The sequence below is a fragment of the Cryptotermes secundus genome, unplaced genomic scaffold, assembly GCF_002891405.2.
Source record: "Cryptotermes secundus unplaced genomic scaffold, Csec_1.0 scaffold1044, whole genome shotgun sequence".
NCBI lineage: Eukaryota > Metazoa > Arthropoda > Insecta > Blattodea > Kalotermitidae > Cryptotermes > Cryptotermes secundus.
In genome coordinates this window covers 1,146,281-1,169,556 of record NW_019738363.1, presented here as the reverse complement: position 1 = coordinate 1,169,556, position 23,276 = coordinate 1,146,281, and the positions used below count along the sequence as shown (strand labels likewise).

The 23,276-nt window shown below is 42.6% G+C and overlaps 2 protein-coding genes across 2 annotated transcripts in view; one reads left to right on the top strand and one right to left on the bottom strand.

The window, feature by feature from the left end:
- Positions 1–23,276, bottom strand: part of LOC111870974 (complexin) — a 765,449-nt gene that overhangs the window by 666,751 nt on the left and 75,422 nt on the right. The window lies entirely within an intron of this gene.
- Positions 8,237–23,276, top strand: part of LOC111870973 (protein Skeletor, isoforms D/E) — a 101,304-nt gene continuing 86,264 nt past the window's right edge. The window contains exon 1 of the mRNA XM_023863665.1: positions 8,237–8,300. Coding sequence (XP_023719433.1) covers positions 8,249–8,300 — 52 coding nt within the window. The 5' untranslated portion in view covers positions 8,237–8,248. The remainder of the gene's footprint in view (positions 8,301–23,276) is intronic.

Below are 23,276 nucleotides of genomic sequence, written 5' to 3'. Positions count from 1 at the left end.
GAAACTTCCTGAGGGTAACGGGCGGCAAGCGCGTAAGGCTCACCTCATCGCCATCTGTGAACCGACTGTCTAGAGGAAATGTGGGAGCCTCGACGTCTCATAACCCTATGGGCCTCCACGGCCAGTTACAGAGATACCTTTACCTTTTTATAGCTGAGAGATTAGAGAGCTACTTGCTTATGTATAAATTGCCTGTGGACTGCTTAATTTGTAGACATTCTGGCTTCTATCGATGTTTTCTGTATAGAATTCGTATAGAACACGATTGATATTATATGATTGCTTGATTGCCTGTCCAACCCTTCGTACTGCGTGCGGCATGCTGCGCTGGTGACGCCGGTGTCTCGGTATAAAGGACGAAATGTCTCATCTGAGATTAACCTTCTGTTTCTTTTCGTTTCTCGCTTCTTTGCGTTTTTCCGCCAGCTCCCTTCCTTTAGAACACCATCAGATTAGACACGCATTTCAGGTGCTATTACAATAGCCTCTGTGCTGTTGACATCGTGTCCAGCGCCCCTCTCCTCTCTCTCTCTCATTTCTCTTTCGCGCGCTCCTGGTTCGCTGTGGCAAGGATAAGACCCGTCCGCTCGTCTCAAGAACATCCCACTGCATAACAAAGCATTGCTATTCCAATGATATGCAGGCCCCGTGTGCATGAAAATGCCTGACAGGATGTAGTCTTCTGGGTTGTAACGCAGTGTACTTCAGAGGGAGCCTCGCGTTTCAGAGCATCACATGGCGTACACCTTCAGAGATGAGGACAAAGTCAATACAGGAACTAAAGTGTTGTATCTTCTGCTATAGAATGCCGTGCAGTCCTTTGAAAGTCAACAGACGTTTCGGAGGAAAATGTCGCTCCTACCTTCAGGGTCGAAGAATAAGCCAAGGAAAAAAACCCGTGTGAAACATACATGTTCCTCTGAAACGCCGGTTGATTTTCAACGGACTGCACGGCGTTATATCCCAAAAGCGAGAATCCTTCATAGTCACCGCTGAGAGAAACTTATATCCTGCTGTATGGTAACCGGGCGATGGGCTGGATGACGGGGAACCAGAGAAACATCCCTGTAAGGGATAAGCGATTTTTCTCTTCTCCACATAATCCAGATCAGCTATGGATCCCAAACATCGATCTCTCCAACGAGTACAAGGAAGTATTTCCAGGGGGCTAAAGGGACGAGGGCCGGTCACGGTAGCCGAACGGTCTAAGGCATGTACTGTCTTCGCTAGCTTGGAAACCGTGATCGTGGGTTCGAATCCCACTCAAGGCATGGATGTTTAGTTTGTGTGTGCGTGTTTTTCTGTGTTTGTATACAGGTATAGGCCTTGCGACGAGCTGATCATCCGCCCAAGGAGTCCTACCGAATGTGTAAGATCTAGAAAAACCGAAGTGAGCGGAGAAGTTCATGGAGGTAGGCCTAGGCCCACTGGGGGCTGTAGTGCCAAGGAAAAAAAGGGGGCGAGGAGTTAAACTAACCACTTACCTTTATCTAATGCCGAGGTTTAGAATGCGTGGACCTATATCTCCACTCCCCAATTCATCTTCGTGGCGTGGTGCTTAACGAAGAACAGAACCTTCAATACATTTTGTTGTGCAGCAGACGCATGAACGCTATTCCACCAATCCTCATAATTTTATCAGAGTCTATGAGGCGTGAAGTTAAGGCGCACATCACCAAATTCAGGAGGGAGGCGAAAGGTCAGTGTCAGGCTACGGCCTGCTTTACCGTCAAGGAAGCTGCCACCAGTATGTGGAATGTAACTGGTATCCTGATAAGCTCCAACGAGACTCGCTGTACCTCTAATAATTCACTTCCGTAACTTACACACTTCATTTCAAAACACAATCTCCTGTGTAAGACATTATCATAATGGATAAACAGTTTCCTAAATTATGAGATGGTTTTAAGGGTAACTTAATAATAATAATAAATTTGAAATCTTACGTCACTCACCGGCACGAATTAGTCTCACACTTATTTTCAGTGTTCTTATTACGCGATAATTAGCTCAAATTAAAGATCACTTGAAGCATAATGCACAACTTGCCACATTTATAACGAAATTCATAACATCACATTATAATGAATGGGTTTCATAATCAAGTAACACATCTCTAATATCTGTACTAGAACATCTCGGTTTCAACAGCAATGGTTAGAGTTTTACAACATTACTGTGACAATAACAGGTGCGTAGCGCAAGAGTCAAATTAGTTCATGGAAACAATTCGCAACTAATCTGGTAGCAAAGCGACGCCCAGAAGGCATTACAACAAACAGGTAATTATATTTCCAGGACCTGAGGGAGTAAGTTCGAGCCCGGGACCGTCACCAATGTGAGGTTCCATTCCGCCCCGAAAGCCAAATAACTAATGAATATATACACAATAAATAGATTTAATCAGATTTTCTGTCACGTAAACAATGCAAATGAATACACATGAAAGAGCAAGAATAACAATCAACCTTCTAAGTTCCTTTTCATAATGTTTGAAATTGAATAAGAGTATTAGGGGCTCCGCCCAGGTCAGAGGCGTGGGCCGATTCGCTCTGTTGTCCTCCCTTCCCCCCATAGGGCCCTCTACAATTGGTGGAATGAAGATTGGCAGGGGAAACCGAAGTACTGGGAGAAAACCTACCCCAGCGCCACTTTGTCCACCACAAATCCCACTTGACCAGACACGGAATCGAACACGGGCCGCCGCGGTGTGAAGCCAGCGTCTAACCACTTGGGCTATGGTGCGCCCCAAACATACTTGTTAATGCAACATCGAAACAGCGATATTAGTTAAGTCTTCGGCGAGTTTCGTAGTCTTCCAACGTGTCGATGACGCGAACTCCTGAAGTTTATGTTCTCGTAGCTGTGACTATGACGAGTACTATCTCCCAGATGTAACGCTACGATTTCACTGACGTTTCCACGAAGTCGGTTAAACTTAGATCTAACTGACTAACTTCGTGGCGCTGAGCCCTTCTTGAGAAGCCGCCAGTTGTGCAGCTACTCAAGAGTTTCCCAAAATTTTACGGAACCCGAAGATTTATTACCGTGAAGAATGCCGTCTTCTGGTATGTGGCGCCGTGTATATGTTGTGTAAACCGACGTTTCGGAGGAACGTAGAAATATCCGTGAGCGAGAAATCAGAGTGAGCAGGTGGCTGCAAGGTTCAGTGTGCAGGCACATGTTTTAGAAGAACTGAATATATGTGACGACGTAAAAAACGCCGTTCTATGGACACGACAAGAAGGTGCACTTCTAAGACTACCCCTGTGAATTAAATTGTATCCTGCATAACATAAACAACTTAGATAAATATGTCATAAATCGTTACTTAAAGGGAACGAAAGGCCATATAAGGAAGAATCAAAATGAGAGAAACTGTTTTAGGAAGCGGGGGTTCCCGACACTTAGCCTGTCGCCTGAAAGCGAGACACCTCCTGCAGCCTAGCCACGTCTCGTCTTAATGATAGCGAGAAGGGCACAAACGTGTCAGCTGCATAAGCGACATAAGAACCGTACATATTGGCACACACTGTCACCATTTCTGAAGTAGCTGAGTCAGTACAGTCACTGGACTGTTTGGCTTACAGGATTACTTTATGATGCTATTTGCTAGACCAGTGTCGAATTATACAATGATTGATAAATTTCAAGGACGTGTTCGTGGCCAATTTTACGTATTATCCTAAACTTTGTCTGGAAGGAATAGGGAAACCCCCTAAAAACCTAAGCTAGATGGCCGTGTCCCGGTTTACAGTATATACTGGATACGAGCCTAGAGATTTACCGCTATGCTAACCCATCCGGTACGTAGCGACTGGATTATGGTCTGGAAGACCGGATCATTGGAGAACGATTTTGGACAGAGGCAGAAATTTTTATCCTCGCCAGGGTGTCCAAACCGGCTCGGGGGCCCACACAATCTCCTACCGAATAGGTATAAGGGGCTTGTACATGCGTCAACATCAGCACCATCTGTGAGCCAATTATCTCGAAAATGTGGAAGCCTCGACGTCTTTCAGCCCTATGGGCTCCACGACCTCTTAGCTATACCTGTACTAAAAGCGGCCAAGTCGTGATGCTGACCATTTATCTCCATAAAGAATTCGTTGAGGTATCCCTCCAGTCCGCCGTACATCCTCATGAAGTGCGCTAAATTAAGTACAAGCATAATTTCATGAAGGTGCTATTGGGTTACTTGAGTGCCTCCAGGCAAATTACGGGATTACATTTTACATTACAACACGACGGCTTCCCAATCCTGGACATTTCACGATTCATTATCATCCGAGCGTTAGACGCTCTAGAAACTTACTTAAGAAAAAAGATGTTTTTTAAATAAACTACAAATGAACAAATGTAGCAGGGGTGGAGTTCAACTGGGTCCACTCGGCACGGGGGCCACTGATTGGCTTATTATGCCTGCCCCAGGTGATTATGATGATGGAGAATTTGGTGGAATGAAGATTGGCAGGGGAAACCGAAGTACTCGAAGAAAACCCGCCCCAGCACTACTTTGTCCACCACAAATTCCACTTGACCAGACTCGGGATCAAATCCGGACCGCCGCGATGGGAAGCCAGCGACAGTTACTTGTTCCCATGTCTTGCTAAACAGCGACAAGATTTAAATATTTCGAAATATACATGAAGAAATCAAAATTTGCATTTGTCAAGAAATTAAGAGCAGATTGAAGTCGGGGATGTTTGTACCGTTAAAATTCTGCCTGTAGATATGTATGGGTTTGAAGCCTTGTCTCTCATGTTAAGGGAAGACCATTAACTGAACAAGTTTGAGAAAATGGTGCTGAAGAGATTGTTTGGAATTAAAGAGGGAGAAAGTAATAGGAGGTTAGAGAAAACTGCATAATCAGCAACTCCATAATCTCTGCTCTGTGTCAAATATTGTTAGAATGATCAAATCACTGAGGACAAGATGGGGAACGCATGTAGAAAAACACTGGAGAGAAGATAAATAAATACAAATTTTGCTGGGAGAACCAGAAGGAAAGAGATCCTAGGAAGATCTAGGCGCAGATAGGGGATAATTTTAAAACGGATCTTAAAGCAATAGCATTGGAGGTTGCTGAATTGGTTCAGCTTGCTCTTGTCCATTTCGCACTGAATCTTCGGCCTTCATAAATTTCTGGTAATTTCTTGACTAACAGAGTAACTGTTAAGTTCTAAAGGAAGACTCACACTTCCACGTATTCCGTCAGTGTTGTTATATATGAATGACTACAACTGGGATACTCTTTTACTATACAAAACCCTTTCATGGAATTAATTATTTCGAGAGGGTGGTCAGTCCTCCACATCCTGTAATTAAATATATACCGAAGAGAGAAGCAAGTCTCACGAGAATTTCAACACCCTTTCTTAGTTCAAGTCCAGTGGTGGGTAGGCCATGAAGCCGAAGGGTAGCATCATACAAGCATTTTTTTCCGGGCTGTATTAAGGTCAAGCCAAATTTAAGTATGTTTTAATATGCGGAAACATGTTATAAGGATCTTGAATGCCATTACACACGAACACAGTACAACAAATAGCGTTGCTTGCAGTTACAGATAAGCTTCTCAGTTTTAATTTTAAGAATACTGGTATAATTCCCAAACAATATCATGGCAAATATTCATTGCAGTTACATGGTAAGAAAGTTAAGGTAAAGCTATCCTGTAAGAGGCTGTGAAAGCCCATAGGATTGTGAGACATCGAGGCTCCAATATTTTCTCTAGACAGTCTGCTCAGAAATGGCAGTAAGGTTGTCAGCCTTAAACGCCTACCACCGTTACACCCTGGGAAGATTCCTGGTACTCATTCCTGTTGGAAGCTGAGTCGACCTCGGGGCCATAGTGCGGCTGGAAGGGTTAGGTAAATAATAATAAAAATAAATAAATAAAGGGGGGAGGCCCAATGCATCACACGGTCGTAGTTTGCACGGCCCTGTTCAAATCAGTTTGTTATCTACCAATTCCGGTATATTTCACATTACATTTCAACGTAATGATGGGCTAGCGCGTAAGTTGGTTCGTATTTGGGACAGCCCGTGATATCTGCGGTCTGTCGGTCAGTACTGTGATATAAACACGGCGACCACTGGCGCAGAAGCCAGCTGTCGCACAGTCCACCTGCTGTGTTCGCTCTACGGTTCAGAAACCTACAATTCTTGTTAGATTTGCAGACGCGTCCATCAGAACGTCCATTTGTGAGCCAAAGCAAGTAGTAGGAAAAACTTATCTTTTTTTGTGACGCTGTAATTTTCCGAACACCACACGCATGGGGACGGCGAGGAAGAGCAACGACTTTACTTCTGAATCCTTGCCTGCCTCCTCAAACACTTTTACTCACTTTTCTTCTGCCATTGTCGTCGTTTTCTGCTTCACCTCCCACTTCTAAGTCCATTTCCCTTATTTTCATCATTTCCACGCTTTTCCTTTTCTTCATGTACTTCGCGTTCTGTTCCCTCTGTCCAATTTCCATTTTGTTTCTATTATCCTGTTTGTTTCTATCCTCCATGCTCTTCTCCATTCGTGTTCTTTCTCTCCTGCATTTTCTTTCTATATTCCTACTCTTCTGCCCCATGTTCTCATTTCCTTCTCTTCTTCCTACTTCTTTCTAATCCTCCTATACTCTTGGTTTCTTACATTCCTCGTTTACTTGCTCTTCTCCTTCTTTCATATTCCGTCTATTATTTCTCTTTCTTCTTCTTCCTACTGCTTCTTTCTATTAACATTCTTGAGTCTCTTCTTTTCCTCTTCATGTTATTCTTCTCCTGAGTCTCTTCATTCTATTTAATACCCCTTCTTATTATTTCCTTTTCTCTTCTCCTACTTCACCTCTTCGTTATTTCCCTTTTACCCACACTCATATACTTTCATATTTCCGCCTCATCTTCCTCTTTCATCTTCCTGCACCTTTCCTCTTCTCCCTCCGTATCCCCTCCACCCCTTCGTTCTTTACTGCACGTTGTCCAGACCCAGCATTCCGGGTCGACTAGTTCCCACCGGGACACGAACCACGAACCATGCCGGTGCTAAGGCCGCGCCATAGCTCAAGCGGTTAGTCGCTGGCTTCCCACTGCGGCGGCCCGGGTTCAATGGCGGGTCTGGTCAAGTGCGATTTGTGGTGGACAAAGTGGCGCTGGGGTGGGTTTTCTCCGAGTACTTCGGTTTCCCCTGCCAATCTTCATTCCATCAAATTCTCCATCATCATAATGGCCCGGGGCAGGCTACAATAGGCCAATTAGCGGCCGCCGTGCCGAGTGGACCCAGTTGAACTCCACCCCAACTAAGAGAATTAAAAAAATGCTGGTGCTAAAGAAAGGGGCGCATTGCACACAGTTTCTCACCTCAGAGACCCAGATTCAATACCTGGGATTCGTGGCTGAGAAAAAGCCAGTGAGGCAGATTTATCCGAAAATCGCGGTTCTCACGATCCAAACATTAACCTATCGGTGCTCCTCAGTCATCTCTGAGAGTCACTGTAACGTTTGAGCAGCACAACATCAGGACTTCTGTACTCAGCTGAGGACTTACTCAGAATAAAGGGTTCCTGCGGTCCTCACCGTACTTAATAAACAGCTGTCACTAATAATAAATTAGCATATAGAATAATAATAAGTTTCAATAACAATGTTTAGCTTAAGATACACGAATATATTTATCTGAAATTAACTTTAAATATGAAAATAAAATAAAAATATTGTAAATGCAAAAATTTAGGATATGCGAACAGAAATCATGTGAATTAAAAGGAGACACTTGATCATTTGAAGGAATACACACAATTTTACACATTTCAGAATCTAAAACCATAAGAACCGTGTGTTAAGGACGTATCGGCCCAATACAAATTAGAACTCAATTTAATTAAATGTTCAGTGCAATATTTGAAGGAAAGCAAGTGTTTCAATGTATTTTACAATTGTACCTTTATTCTTTAGACTTCACCGTTGACCCATGTAAATATCTGACACACCTTTCACTGAAAGAACAGAAGTTTTAAATGAAAAAGTGGCAATAACTTTGCCTGCTCACTACAAATCCCATATATCGAACCTGGTCCTTCAACCAACAGTCACAGTCTCTTTGATATGGTCCAATTGTTTTGGGTTAGAGAGTAAGGCGATTATAATAATGACGACAGTGAAGTGGTGGGGCAGATTTCTCTGCTGCTGTGCCTGCTGAAGTACAAGAGTGAAGACCGGCCTTGCCTGTGCTCCAGTAGCCACTCGTCATCACAACGGAGCGATGTGGGGTCGTACGGTGCTGCTCTCTATCGCCGTCTTTCTCGCAACAGCAAGTGAGTACATTGTTGTGAAGTGCTTGTAATTAGGGCGGACTTATGTATGGCTGAAGGATGTACTAACGTTGCTCAGCAAACATCACTCCTATACACTTCATTCGTACTGAGAATACCGAACTACTTAAGCCCATCAACGCGCGCCCGTATCACTTTCTTCAACATAAGAAGGCGCTCAGCTTCTCACACAGTGAATTTAGGTTATGCATTTCTTACAATTCTCGTAATAATCTGCATTTTTTCCCGTAAACAGCATTAAGAAGCTGGTCTTTGTAATGAACCCGTGTATTTCTGTGAGTAGGAACTGAATGCATAAATGTTATTGACATTAATTTCATGCTCCACATAGTTAAGAGACCCATAAATGTTGCGCAACAAACATCAGCTGTGTTTGTCAATGGACACAGAAATTTCTTCCTGCGGATTAAGGACCTGTCGTACCCCTGTAAAGCACAGTAATAATTATATGAACTATATTCTTTAACGGTAATAGATTCCATACTCTGCCTAAAAAATGCATTTATGGATTTCGTGTGATTCTCACATTAAGCCGCGATTATTTGACGAAAACAGAATGTACCGGTTTGAGATAAGACTGCTTCTTGAAAAACAGAAGCTAAACTTGTAAATGTTTTTTCGGATATATACGTAGCTTCATGCTCCGGAGGGTTGAAGGGTGAAACTCGACTCACTGGCATTGTTAAAGAGAAACCCCAACCCCCGTACCGGCTTCGGTCGCAAGACAGGAAAGTTACTATTATTTCTGACAACGTTTTTTTATTTACTGGTCATTGTCCTGGATGCACTAATAATAACAAAGGGAAGTAAAAACCTTCACAGTTAGCTGAAACTCTTAATATATCAGTTCAGTTGAATATTAGATCATTTTTGTTGAGTAAACAAATAAGTGAATAGGTAAATAAACTAATATTGTATGCGATTAACTTCATGACAAAACACTTGTCTCTGCAAATAAGCCAGCAAAGAGGCAGGCGAGATGTCTCAGTCACTAAGTAGCTAAGCTGCGACTTGTATCACAGATATATAGAGGTTCGATTTCCGACGAAGGCGAGGTATTCTCTTCCCCATTCATCCTCCCACCCACCTGGTACAGGAGGCTAAGATGTGAAGAAGCTGTGGAGCGAAGCTCACTTCCCACCTCACCATCAAAGTTCGTATCTCAATTCCGCTGTAAGTCTTCATAGCGTGCTGCTTAATTAAGCACAGAGACAACTGTGCCATCACCTTACGAACAAAATGCGGGAAAACTGAAATGAATGAAATTTGTAACTCTCTGTATTCAACTGAGTATATGCTTCTGACTCGTCACCAAAATGCAGGGCAAAATCATGACATGAAGATAGGAAAGAGATGTTTTGAAAATGTGGCACAGTTCGAATATTTGGGAATAGTAACTGATCAAAATTTGATTCAGGTGGAAATTAAGATGAGATTGAACTCGGGCAATGCTTGCTACCATTCAGTACAGAACCTTTTGTCTTCTCGTCTGCTGTCCAAAAACATAAAAATTAGAATATACAAAACTATAATTTTGACCGTGGTTCTGTATCGGTGTGAAACTTGGTCTCTGACATTAAGGGTGGAACACAGGCTGAGGGTGTTTAAGAACAGGGTGTTGATGAGAATATTTGGACCGAAGAGAGATGAAGTGACAGGAGGTTGGAGAAAACTGCATAACGAGGAGCTTCATAACTTTCACCCTTCTCCAAGTATAATTAGAATGATCAAGTCAAGGAGGATGAGGTTGGCAGGGCATGTAGCACGAACGGGGGAGACGAGGAATGCGTATAGGATATTGGTGGGAAAGACAGAAGGAAAGAGACCACTGGGAAGACCAAGGCGTAGGTGGGTGGACAATATTAAAATGGATCTCAGAGAGATAGGATGGAATGGTAGTGATTGGATTGATCTGGCTCTGGACAGGGACCAGTGGGGCTCTTGTGAACATGATAATGAACCTTCGAGTTGAATAAAATTCTGGTGAATTCTTGAGTAGCTGCACAATTGGCGGCTTCTCAAGATGGGCTCAGCTCCCGGAGTGATGATGATGTGCATCCCACTGGAGTACACATCTCCTTTCTTCAGTTGGTGTCTGTTAGCGCCCGGTATTTGAATGAGCTGACAGACCTACACACGCAGACGGATTAAAAGTAGGATTGTGTAAGTCGGTCACTCTGTTTGCATGTCAGCACTGCAGCAGGCAAGTAAGGAGTTTTCCTCTTCAAGAACCCCCTTCTAGCCTCACCCTTCTCTGCATTGTGTACAACTGCGCCCACACCGCCTCACTGAGCCGTGGACAGACGTGGCCTTCTCCATTTCTGTGTTATGGAAACAGTTTTCACGCGCGGCTGACTTGCACCCGCAACGCTTTCCCGCTAACTTTTATTATTATGTCCTTGAACTTGAAACAAACTGGCAAAACGGCACTTGGTGCAAACGCGTGCAACATTTCACATATTTATTTCGAAGCGTATTCTCGAAGTAACCAGCCGAGTTCTATCATAATTAAACCCTATCAGTGGTAACCTCGAAACGCCAACATGTAAAATAAAAATACCGTCGAATTCTTGTTAAAATTAAATTAAATTAAGAAATGAAGCAAGGAGGTAAAATCTGAGTGACTCCAGAAGGTAACTATGAATAGTGCTACGTATTGGAATGTGATGCGTTGATGTTTATCAACGTTTCGGAAGGAACTTCTGCTTCCATCTTCATGTCAAAGAGTTGTTTCTCTGAAGTCAGTAAACATCTACCATAGTATACGGTGTCACTTCCCAGAAGACAATAATGGAAATGTTTTTTGTAACGAAGATGTGGGATATATCAACACAGAGGGCAGAACAATTCTGTCGTTCCGTCAATGGCATAACAAGAGTTAAAAGGAAGCCACAGCTGCCATGGTTTTCAAATATTCAGAAACCCACTATGCCATTTCTCAACTTCAAAGCGCTGATCTCAACGGCTTTTCGCGTCAAAGAATTTGAAAAATGAGAATTTTTTTATGACCATAATTAATTGTCGATAGAGTAAAAACTCGCCAAGCCGCGCGTACGGTTTCTGACCCGCCCACGACCCCCCTCCCTCTCTTTGTTACAGACTCCATGTTACGTACTGCACTCAGAGCACTGACCGTTCTTGTACGTGCAACACACAGATATACGGCCTTCACTCACGACCAAGCTCCACATTCAAAAAAGACAACAGGTAAAAATTAACTTTTATTCACGCTAACCATAAGGTATGCCAGGGTTCGATTTCAAATAGGGGCAAATATATTTATCTTCTCCACAGCGTCCAGACCGCCTCTGAGGCGCACCCAGACTCCTACCCATTGGGTACCGGGAGTTCCTTCCCCGCGAGAGTAAAGCGGCAGGGGCGTGAAGCTGACCACTCGCCTCTGTCTAGTGCCCAGGTCAAGAATGTCTTCTTGGCAAAATGCTTAATTGAGCATAACATAAGCATAGCTTTTAAACAAATGTCTGCCTTTACATGCTTCGGCCACTACTGACCACCAGCAGAAGGTGCAGCCAGTACTTTACACATGTGCTGAACATAAGCTGTCATACAGGGACTTCTACAAGCATCAGAAGTTGAGACTAAATTTCTGATGCATTCAAAGCAAGTTGCGCTGCACTGACAATGTAAAATGTGTAAAAGTCCCTTTATAACAAATTATTTTCAAAAAACATAAGTAAAATATTTCTTAGGCCGCGCCATAGCTCAAGCGGTTAGTCGCTGGCTTCCTACCGCGGAAGCCCGTGTTCGATCCCGGGTCTGGTCAAGTGGGATTTGTGGTGGACAAAGTGGCACTGTGGCAGGTTTTCTCCTAGTACTTCCGTTTCCCCTCCCAATCTTCATTCCACCAATTGCTCCACAATCACCCTCAGCTATCATCTGGGGCTGGTACAATAGGCCAGAAGTGGTCGCAGTACAAGGGATTTAGTCCCACCCCATTAGCAATTTAAAAAAATATTTCTTCGTAGTGTTTGCTACGCATTCTGGCCAGCAGTGGCTGAAACATGTAAAGGTAAACTTCAATAATTATTCATGTAGTAAAGTAAAAAGTAAAGTTGTCCCTGTGATTAATTAACTAAGCACTACGCCATGAAGGCATATGGGGGAGTGGCTGTATAGATCCATATTTTCTTGACCTCGGCACTAGTTGGAGGTGAGTGGTCAGCTTTAAGCCCCGGCTGGTTTACCCCCGGGGAAAGAGCCCAGGTACCCACTGGACGGGCGGTTGAGTGGACCCCAGAGCCGGTCTGAACGATGCGGAGAAGACAAAATTCTTGACCTTACATGGAGTTGAACTCCCACATCCTGGTGGTCCATCCCGTATCCAGTCGCTATACCGACTGCGGTATCCGGGTTCGTGTTCATGTAGTCAAGTAAAGTAAGGTGAAGATATCTCTCTAACAGGCCGTGGAGGCCCATAACGTTGTGAGAGGTTGAGGCTCCCACATCTATACAATCGGCTCACAGATGGCGGTGATGTCAGCCTTACGCGCCGGCCGCCCTTTACCCCCCGGAATATTCCTGGTACTCATTTGTGTTAGAGGCTGAGTCGACCCCAGGTCCATAGTGCGGCTGGAAGGGTTAGGTCGACTGAAAAATCCAATGACCTCATTGGAAATCGAAACCACAAGATTCCGGCATGTAGCATAATGTCCCATCGAACTAGACTGCCGCATGCTCCCAATGGTAAGATGATAATATTAAAAAACATGAGAGGGACCGATCCGTACCTCGAACATGAGACAGCGAGCAACCAAGCATATTACGAAAGTTGCTCCGTAATTTTACCAATATGTACCATAGCTGTGACAGTAAAAACATGTGCAGATATTTCGAGAGAGTTTTGAAATGCGAATCCTCATTCCTAATCGTTTTGATTACATGTGTGAGCTTTAATTTTTTTAATCTAAGTGTTATAACTTCATTATAATTTTCACTACTGCGTAGATGTACAATATTGACAAGAAAAGTAAATATATCCTGGGCGAAGGCCGGGTACTCCTTCAGACAATACCTCGATACATACAATGAAATGAATGTACAGTCCTCATTACGACGTCCTTGTAATAAAAATACTTGTAGCTACACAAGTTAATTGCACAGAGCCCACTCGTGTACATACCTTTCTAATTCGTCCGACATAAGTGTTCATAGTAGTCCATGCCACAGTTTAGGCCAAAGGACGTTCCTGTCTCCACTGACAGAGAAGGGGTCCACATTTCAGGGTCTTCCAATCATCTAGGGTCGAGCCCGCTTACATTCTACACTGTACCCTCCAACTAACTCCAATAATTCTGAAGGTCAATTTGAAGTAAGCAGATCGGGCGAGGCCTGGCCATATATAAACCGCATCTGAAAATATAACCTCTGAGATTCAAATTGAGGTATTCTGGATTACATCGCCATAGAATCTCGCAGGTGGTTACCAGCGTTTCCGAGAACCTGATGACTCGTTATTCATGGCAGCAGATGGAGACATCCGGGGCTACCCAAACATTGGTACTCAGAAGGCAGAGGAATCACAACGGAGGCCGTAGAAACTTGTTCCATAATCCTGCTTGAGCTTTTCGAAAGAAAATGAGGACATTTATAAAAACGTTATTTCATATTCGCAATCCCATATCACAACAAACTCCACGAGTAATGTTAAAGTCACAAAATTTGAAATATTTTCATTTTAGACACTCTTCAGTAAAGTTAGAACACTGTCCTTTTGACCAACACAATGCTGATGCAAACGAGATTTTGTGGGGCCCAGAGTCGGTCTGGTCGTGAAAGTCAAGGGAAAAATACCTTCCAGTCCCGACAATCGAGTTCCGATGTTCCAATCTGTACTGTCACTAACTCCATGGAGCTGAGTCCTTGACAAGCAGCGAGTCGCTCAGCTACTCAATAATTTTCTAAAGTTGTCGAAGCCGACTGTTCAAAGTAACCCTATCCTGAGCCAGATAAATCTAGTCTCTACTACACAATCCTATCTCTCTCGGATCCATCTCAATATTATCCTCCAACCTACTATTATCTGTGATATGATTTTGAAATTAAACAGGTTTTTATGAGATGTCTTTCCTCACAGGGTTTTTGTTGACTCGGCGACGAACTATCGGATTCCATTAAAAGAGGGAATCTATGGACTGGAGAAGTAACTTACTTCTGCTCATAATGCTTATGATTTCATTACGAACACAGTCCGAAAAATGTACCGATTCACATAACGGTGAGGACTGGAAAAGAAGAGTTCGTCGGGTCAAAGATAAAACACGGGTGGAAAGACAAATACACAAGGCGTTGTTTCCGACACTTGTAAATTTACTGCTAACACAAATATACCGTTCCAAAATCAATATCATTAGAGATATGTTTCCTTATATTCGGCCAATTGTTTCAATGACGAAAAACCTTTCACATTAATGTTGCAGTTTATACTGAGGTCATATTTTATGTCTTGGTAGGATAAGGGGTTTTGGAGGAAATTCACCAAAGCCCAATTTCATATTGGCGAAACTATGGATTATACTGGACCAATACGCAACTATTAGCACAGACTACGAAACACAAATATCGACATTCTCATTTCGATAATTCCGATAGACGAAACGTGAGGAGGAGTTCACCGTTAATGTGTTTATATTAGGAACAGTAAAGGCCTCTGATTTCCTTAGTAGCATCTAACTATAAGAGCAAATCTTGTCATTATATTTTACGAGCATTATTTTACTTTGTAATGTTGCATCATTAATGTACATGCCTGTACATGTTAAATTGCTTCTCTGCTGCTTGGAATGTAGGTAATTTTTTACAGTCGCCTTGTTCGCGCATTGAGATCTCCATAAAGAAAAAAGTATGAAAACATTCATCGACAACTGCAGGATCTTGTAGACACGATTGCAAGAAGGTGTAACGACAGGACAATAAGACAGCAAGAATAACGCATGTTCCTGTCTTGCTGTATATTTACAGTTGGGGATAAATAAACAGAAGAGACTGAGACTAGTCAGGACTGTATTAAGGCTCAGTGAAGCCCTTATAAACAAAGGTGAGATATCCTATAAATTTGTGTCAAAATATTGCTAAAGGAATGATTAAAAGACATTAAACATTTTTATCTGAATAAGCACATAGGCATAGCATTTAACAAAATGTAACACAACGTAATTTCCGGCTTTTTTAATGGGCCAATTTAAGAGGCTCCCAATCCTCAGATTATATGGCGTCTAATGGTAGAACGATAGATGAATTTGAAAGGATTTGGAAGGAAACAGTCGTGGCCTACTCTCCAGGAATTTCAACGAAGAAACTGAAAAAACACACAAAAAATCCTGAATCAGGATGGCCTACATTCCGGCAAAGAATCGAACCGAACATCTCTCAAATATAAGCCACGGGCGTTACGCAACACCCGTCTAATCAGTGAAGTAGTTTCAAATAAATATTTTGTTTGACAAAAATACATGTAATTAATTTATTAAGAAACATTAATTTACACATGTATATGTGTGGGTAAGAATAAAATGTATTATGACGTATGAATCCATTGCTAGGCAACGGGTCGACAAACACGTTCCCGCGGAGAAAGATTCTTGTTAAACAGTTTGTTTTGGGGTAATGCGTAAAATATATGCGGAACAATAGATCTATTGTTAGGCAACGGGCCGATAAACACACATTCTTAATAACTCGCGACACGTGTTTTTCGTGGGGTCCGTGCTGAAGAATTAAAAGAGGACAAAGAATGAGAACTGCAATAGTACAAGGAGTACAACAGAGTCTGTCGTGGTACGAGAAGAAAACAGAGCGGGTCCTAGTGATTTGGAAAGTGGGTAGATTACCCATACTCGTAACTGATTTTGATTGAGAGACATTGTAAAAGAGGATATTAATAAATCCAATCATCCAATCCAGAACCCGTTATTATTGGTCGCTGAACCACGGACACGTGACAGTATGTTCACTTATGCGGAACTGCACAAATTCACAAAAGCAATCAGTTGCTTCGCAACGGTCACAAAGCTGCACTCTACTGAGGGATGCCGCCTCGCAGTTTCTTCTCGATTGTCGGTCATCCTAGGTGTGTTACTTCCATGATTCCAGTCTTACGAGATGCCTGCAGACGACCTTTATCTTCTGAGTTTTACAGGAGAATGTTGCGTTGTCTTGTGGGTGATTCCTCCTTAGCAATTGGGAGCCCCTCCATTTGCAGAGCTTATTTTACTTATTCGGAGACGGCAACTGAGATCTGCTCTTTCTAACAGACGCATCGAGTTACGTTTTCCTGTCACACCTGAGTAAGGAAGTACATCCAGTTTCCGCAACATGTTTCATTATTAAAAAAACTAAATTGTGTTCTTCTGGGCGAAGATGACGCGTAATTTCGCGGATCGCTATTAACTTTCCAATGAATCCGTTTCCGCTATCTTCAGAGTAAAAGATATACTCACTGATGATGAAGGCAGCATTCAGTGACGTTATTCTGAATGTCTGAACAGCGACTTCTTCCGAAACTTTCGTAACCATCAACTTCTCCTCCTGAATCATCATCAATAAAAACAAATATTTCTACTCAGGATCAACAAATAAAATTTACTTCCCTTTCATGCACGGGAAAAATTTAAGAAAAACACTAAATTTCCACCGTACTTAATTAAGCACCAAACTAAGAAGACGTATGGGGTAGTGGAGGTATAGCTCCACGCATTCAAGCGCTCACTAAATGGAGGCTAGTAGTTGGTGTTACTCCCCAGCCGCTGTACTCCTGGGTAAGAGCTATTAAACAGAAGGATGGGTGGATCCCAAGGCTAGTTTAGTGAAGAGAAAAATCTCTATTCGCCGATAATCGAACACCGATTGTCCGATCGCCCATATGGTAGCCTAGTCGCTACCTTGACTGATGGCCGCGGCATAGCTCAGGCGGTTAGTCGCTGGCTTCCCACCGCGGCGCCCCGGGTTCGATCCCGGTTCTGGTCAAGTGGGATTTTGTGGTGGACAAAGTGGTGCTGGGGCAGGTTTTCTCTGAGTACTTCGGTTTCCCCTACAAATCTTCATTCCACCAAATTCTCCATCATCATAATCACGCGGGGCAGGCACAATAAGCGAATCAGTGGCCGCCGTGCCGAGTGGACCCGGCTGGACTCCACCCCCCACTATGCGAAAAATACCTTGACTGATCTAGTCTGCGGCAGGACAGAGTAATGGAATAAATTGTACACAATAACACCAGGCTACTGGCTTCGAATGTCGGTCCGTAGCGTCTTGCTTTCCCTCGAGAGAGAGAAAGCTGCTTTTGATGACATTTATTTTAGTTCCATAAGCAATTTCTCCACTTGCGATACGTTTCATAAACCGTGGCCATATACGTCACTTTACTGAGATGTGCCCAGCCTCGCAATGTGGAGCAGAATCACGAGGCTTCGAGACTGGGACACGAGGGTCGTGACACCGTGCGGTCCAGCTGAACATGCAGGCAATATGTTGGTACAAACTTACCAGTCTACACGGTGTCATAAACGAGAGGATAACAAGTCGGATATGATAATGTTCCATTAAGAACTTTGAGTTTGACGTCACTCTGGGATATGAATACTGTCAAGTTGCGTGACTAATAAGATGGGTTTTGGATTTCCTGATCGAATTCATTGGATCTTTACACAGCTGGTTACAACAGTTCACAAATCACTATCTGAGGTCCTGTAGTTTTCTTCCGCTTGGACACTCCACGGGAACTAGTCTGACTTCCAACTGAACTGTCAATTAGTGTTGGCTCTAGTCATAAAGCCTCAGGTCGGACCACAGCACAACAGAAAGAACATCCGTTGCCTAGCACCGGATGTTCTTTACTGTGTCATGTTGTTGTACGCATTACCAAGCAACGGACTGTTCACCTACCAAGAATTTGTCTCCGCGGGAACGTGTTATCGAGCCGTTGCCTAGCAGTAGGTAGATAGGTCACAATTTGTTAATTAAGCATCACGAATCCCCACTATTCTAAAGACTTCCACCATCAGTATGCATCAATACTACACTTCACTGCTAAATCGTATTACTGAGCAGGTGGATGTAGCGGTACTTCTCTAAGCTTAATTCCGAAGGTGCTTTGGGCTTGGATAACCGGGACACCGGTTATCCCGACTTAACTTCATCTTGGTTTTCCTCAGTTCCTCCAAGAAAATTACGATATAGAACCCCTATTAGCTCATAACACCTTATCTCCAAATTCTGTCCAACTCAGCATTCATTGATCAACCTACAATCCAACGCCATATAATCTTAGGTATTTGGGACGTCGTGAGATAACTCCCACAATAAACATCTACTCTCACTTTACACCAGATTCCTTTCGAGACTACTTCTCGTATTTTACAAGGAAAGAGGGACGTACGGTATTATCAGGCCCATGCGTTCGTCAACGGTAATATATTTTCAATAAAATTAATAATATCTAGTGAACTTGGTATATATATCGTGCCATAAGACACCACACCATGCTTGAAATTTTTTATTTCTTAGAATCTGTAATATCAACACAGCGGCAATGCTACTTCTGAGGTTCGAACAGTATTACATAGTACTCCATAATCGTGACGTGTCATGTGGTGATATTTTTTACTTACTGCTTGGCTGCACGGTCCCCTGAGAACCTTGGCCTCCTTCATGGCATGTGGCCATTCAGACGAAACTGCTATCCTTCGTAGTGCCCCTACCCTTCGCCATGTCGAGCATGGTCAACCCTACCAAGAGCTTAAACCACCGCTAACACAGCTCTGCGGGTAATCAAGGAATCCCCACGGCCGTTAATTTCGGTTTTCTAGACCAGGCTTCAAATATCAGGATGACTAATAAATTGAAAAGGATTCTTAAGGAAGCGACTGTAGCCTCATCGGGACATTATTATGTTATTTGTTTGGAGTGACTTCGGAAATCCAAGAACAGCCGGTGTTCGGTGAGAGATTCGAACCAGACACATCCGGAACACAAGTCTACACAGCCAACACGTTCGGTATGTGTAGTGTCATATCTGTTCTATTTAACAGGTTTGCATATGGAGATTCTTATTTCAAGTGAAGAGATATGAAGGCCAACGAGAATATATTTATAAAATAGTCTCCTATGAGTACAGATCAAGATTCTACTTGCCGGTATCGCGACAAACAAACGTGCGAAGTAACTGCTTTACATTCAAATTGTCCTGCAGATTCTGCATAGTACGTTAAGTGGACTAACTTTTTTGTTTCCTTGGCACTACAGCCCCAGTGGGCCTAGGCCTACCTCCATGAACTCCGTTCACTTCGGTTTTTCTAGATCTTACACAATCGGTAGGACTACCTGGGCGAGTGATCAGCTCGCCGCAAGGCCTCTACCTGTAGACAAACACAGAAAAACACAAACATCCATGCACTGAGTGGGATTCGAACCCACGATCCCGGTTTCCAAGCGAGCGAAGACAGTACATGCCTTAGTCCGCTCGGCTACCTTGACCGGTGGCCTAATTTCTTAACTTCGATAAATACGACTTAATGTGATAAAATAATTATGACAAAATTCTGACAAGGGAACCAAATTCATCATTGAGCATAAGTGAGTGCAATGAGACAGAACTGTGAAGACGAGAAGTATACGAGTATATGCCATGACGGGAAATCTGAGGAAATAAAAGAAAACATTCTAATAACTGGATTCTAAAGGGTTCCGATGATGATGTATAACACTCAGAATTACTGGGTTTTCGGGCTCTGTCAATCGTCCGGTATTCTAGAAAGCAGAAACACAACGTTTCGAAAACTAGATCTGTTTCCGTCTTCAGGTGAGGGGGGAAACACCTACTCTATTGGGTTCCTTAGAAACAATCAATCTGAATTACTAGACAACCCCTGTCAGATTCACTACAGCAATTTAATCACCTGGGACCAGGCTAATGTGGAGGGAGATGCATTTGCTTTTGTTGGCTAGATTTGGAGCATAAATTTCTACCTCCCTTTCTATACTAGTTCCACGAATGTGCGTGCTTTATCACGATTTTTATTGCATATTTTCCTGTTATCTCCTTCCGAATGAACCTTGTCTCCGGTAATTAAGTGGTTGTAGTGAATCTGACAGGGGCTATTCGGGGGCTAAGGTTAGCTCTAAGTGACGCAACAAAGTACGCATCTCACCTCTCGCCTGAGGAAGGAAACAGATTTAGTTTTCGAAACGTTTTCTATTTCTTAAAATACCAGATGATGGACAAACTCCAAAAACCCAGCAATTTTGATTATAATAACTGCATAAACATAGACATGAAAATTTAAATCTGAAACAAAAATTGTAAAGAGGTACGACGGAAGTCAAAGAGAATTACGCATAATCTGCATGTTTAGGATTGAAAGAAGTTAGAGACGTGAGGGGAGAGCAATAAGATGAGATAAAACTAAAAAGCGAGCTGATGAAGGAAGCAAGAGGCCAGCGCTTGAATACCAGAGCAGCATATAACAGTTACCGCTATTACGCAAGCAAAAAACATCTCCCAACAAACGTACAAAAACTATAACCGCATACACTGAACTTGTAGCATAAAAAAATGAAATTTAGGGACAATAAAAGCGAACAAATGTAAGGAACATGCAGTGCTGGGTCTGTAAATGAGCTGGCCTCGTAAGTCCGAAGTGCAACCTCCTTCCATTTCTAACTTCTTGTCAAAGACCAGTCAGTTCTTGCAGCGTGCTGTAGATGCGTACATAACTACTGAATGAGAATGGGGTAGGGCTCTGCCATCAGTGATCTGCTGTGCGTCTCACTGAATTAACTAACTCCAACAAATTTAGTCTTTCTTGAGAAGTCAACATTTATTCCGCCACTAAGGAAATCCCCAGCAATTTATGGAACCCAAAAGTTCATTATTCTGTTCAAACGAGGCCGCCATTTGTCCAAATCCTGAGGCAGACAAATCCAGTCCACATCCCCCACCTTATTTCCCTACAGTTTATTTTTCTATTATCCTCCCATCTACGTCTAGGTCTACCTAGTGGTTTTCCGAACTGCTCGTCTACTCGCCCATGACACTTGGCCTGGCGAACTCTTGGTTTGATTATGTAATAATATGTTGTGCATTAGAACAAAGTGGCTCAGTGTACAAAGTATTGGTACAGATATAAATACAGATCTTATTAAGGATAACAGCTCTTATTTGAAGCTTTTTTCAATGTGGTGAATATCTAACGTTCATAACTTGTACTCTCCTCAAAGTATAATTAGAATGATCAAGTCAAGGAGGATGAGATGGGCAGGGCACGTAGCACGAATGGGGAAGACGAGGAATGCATATAGGATATTGGTGGGAAAGCCAGAAGGAAAGAGACCACTGGGAAGACCAAGGCGTAGGTGGGTGGATAATATTAAAATTGATCTTAGAGAGATAGGATGAGATGTGAAGGTATGGATTGGATTGATACGGCTCAGGATATGGACCAGTGGAGGGCTCTTGTGAAGACGGTAATGGACTTTCGGGTTCCATAAAATGCCGTGAAATCCTTGAGTAGCTGCAGAATTGGCGGCTCCTCCAGAAGGGCTCAGCTCCATGAGTGAGTAAGTAAATAAGTAAGTAAGTAAGTAAGGTGAATATCTAATGAAGCTGAGGTATAAACAATTGTCCATCTTGTATTCCCTGACGCGCGTAGTTTCGTTAGTTTCGAAACAGTATTTTAATATATGAAATGACCGACCACTGCAGCCCATAAAGCATAAAAATTACTAAGAAGCGCAACTGAAAATGCTTGTACTCCATTCGATTAATTTTTAGAACGGCTCCATACCTCGTATCATTCACCTGCAAAGTTTATTAAACCAAGAATGTTATGAAAAATAAACGTTTACAAAGTTATCGCTTTTAAATCGCCGAAAGGCCATTTTTAGTAATTTTATTGCGAGAATCTGAGCTGGACTGGCCCAGTCTAAGACTGGGTAAATTTACTGGATTTCTGTAATGAACTTGTGCCCACAGCAACACAAAATGTCAACAGTTGAGTAACTATCCCAAGCTTGGTCTGTGTAGGAGTAGCATTCACACACTGATGATAAATCAATATACATGCAGTTCATGTATCCTCCCAAGCGTGTAATATATTTTGGAAGTAATCTTTTCCCTTCCGCCACAGAAAGATGGAGGTATGAGAGCGTCAAGTTCAATGCCAGTAAAGCGGTTGTATCCCTGTAACTTTCATTTCATGCACAGAGGGCACAAGCAGTTAAAATGAATTCGTATGATGTTATCTGAATGGATAGTACACTCTACCGTACTCTCGTGTATGATTATTACTAGAAAAGATTTTTCAGAGCATTGAAAGGAGTCTCTCTTAATTGTTCCAGTTATCAGACCAATAAGTGGGCCAAGCAAATTACAGAACTCATTTCATTTATGGTGTCTAATATTAATATATTCTTTGGAAATTGGTCCCATAGTCTGCAACACTGACTACTTTAAAAGAATATCCGATGATATCCTGAGATATCCGCATTCTTCGTTAGCACGCTTCGAACCATACTTGATCACAGTATCCTACATAACCACCACATATGAAACCAAGGCATGCCACATGCACTTGTAAACTATGTTTTACAGTATTCGGAGATATGAAACGGCAGTACAGCTGACAGCTGTTAACTACTTCTTGTTCTTTACGTGTCGTATGCATAAAATCTCAAAAGTGGGGAGCGCACCACCCTAAGGGGGTGAGTCTATCTGATTAGCGAGCCACGTATATTCTGAGAAAGAGTAAATAAAATTTAATAATGATATTTAACATGTAATAACATTAGTAAAACAGCGATAAATATTAATCTATCTGTCATCGTAAAAACTTCAAATAATGTATACATACATCGCGGCCTTTAAGACTGTACGCCGTGTAGTCCGAAGAGAGGTTGACGTTTCGGAATAACATCGCCTCTATCTTCAAGATGGAGAGTAGGTGA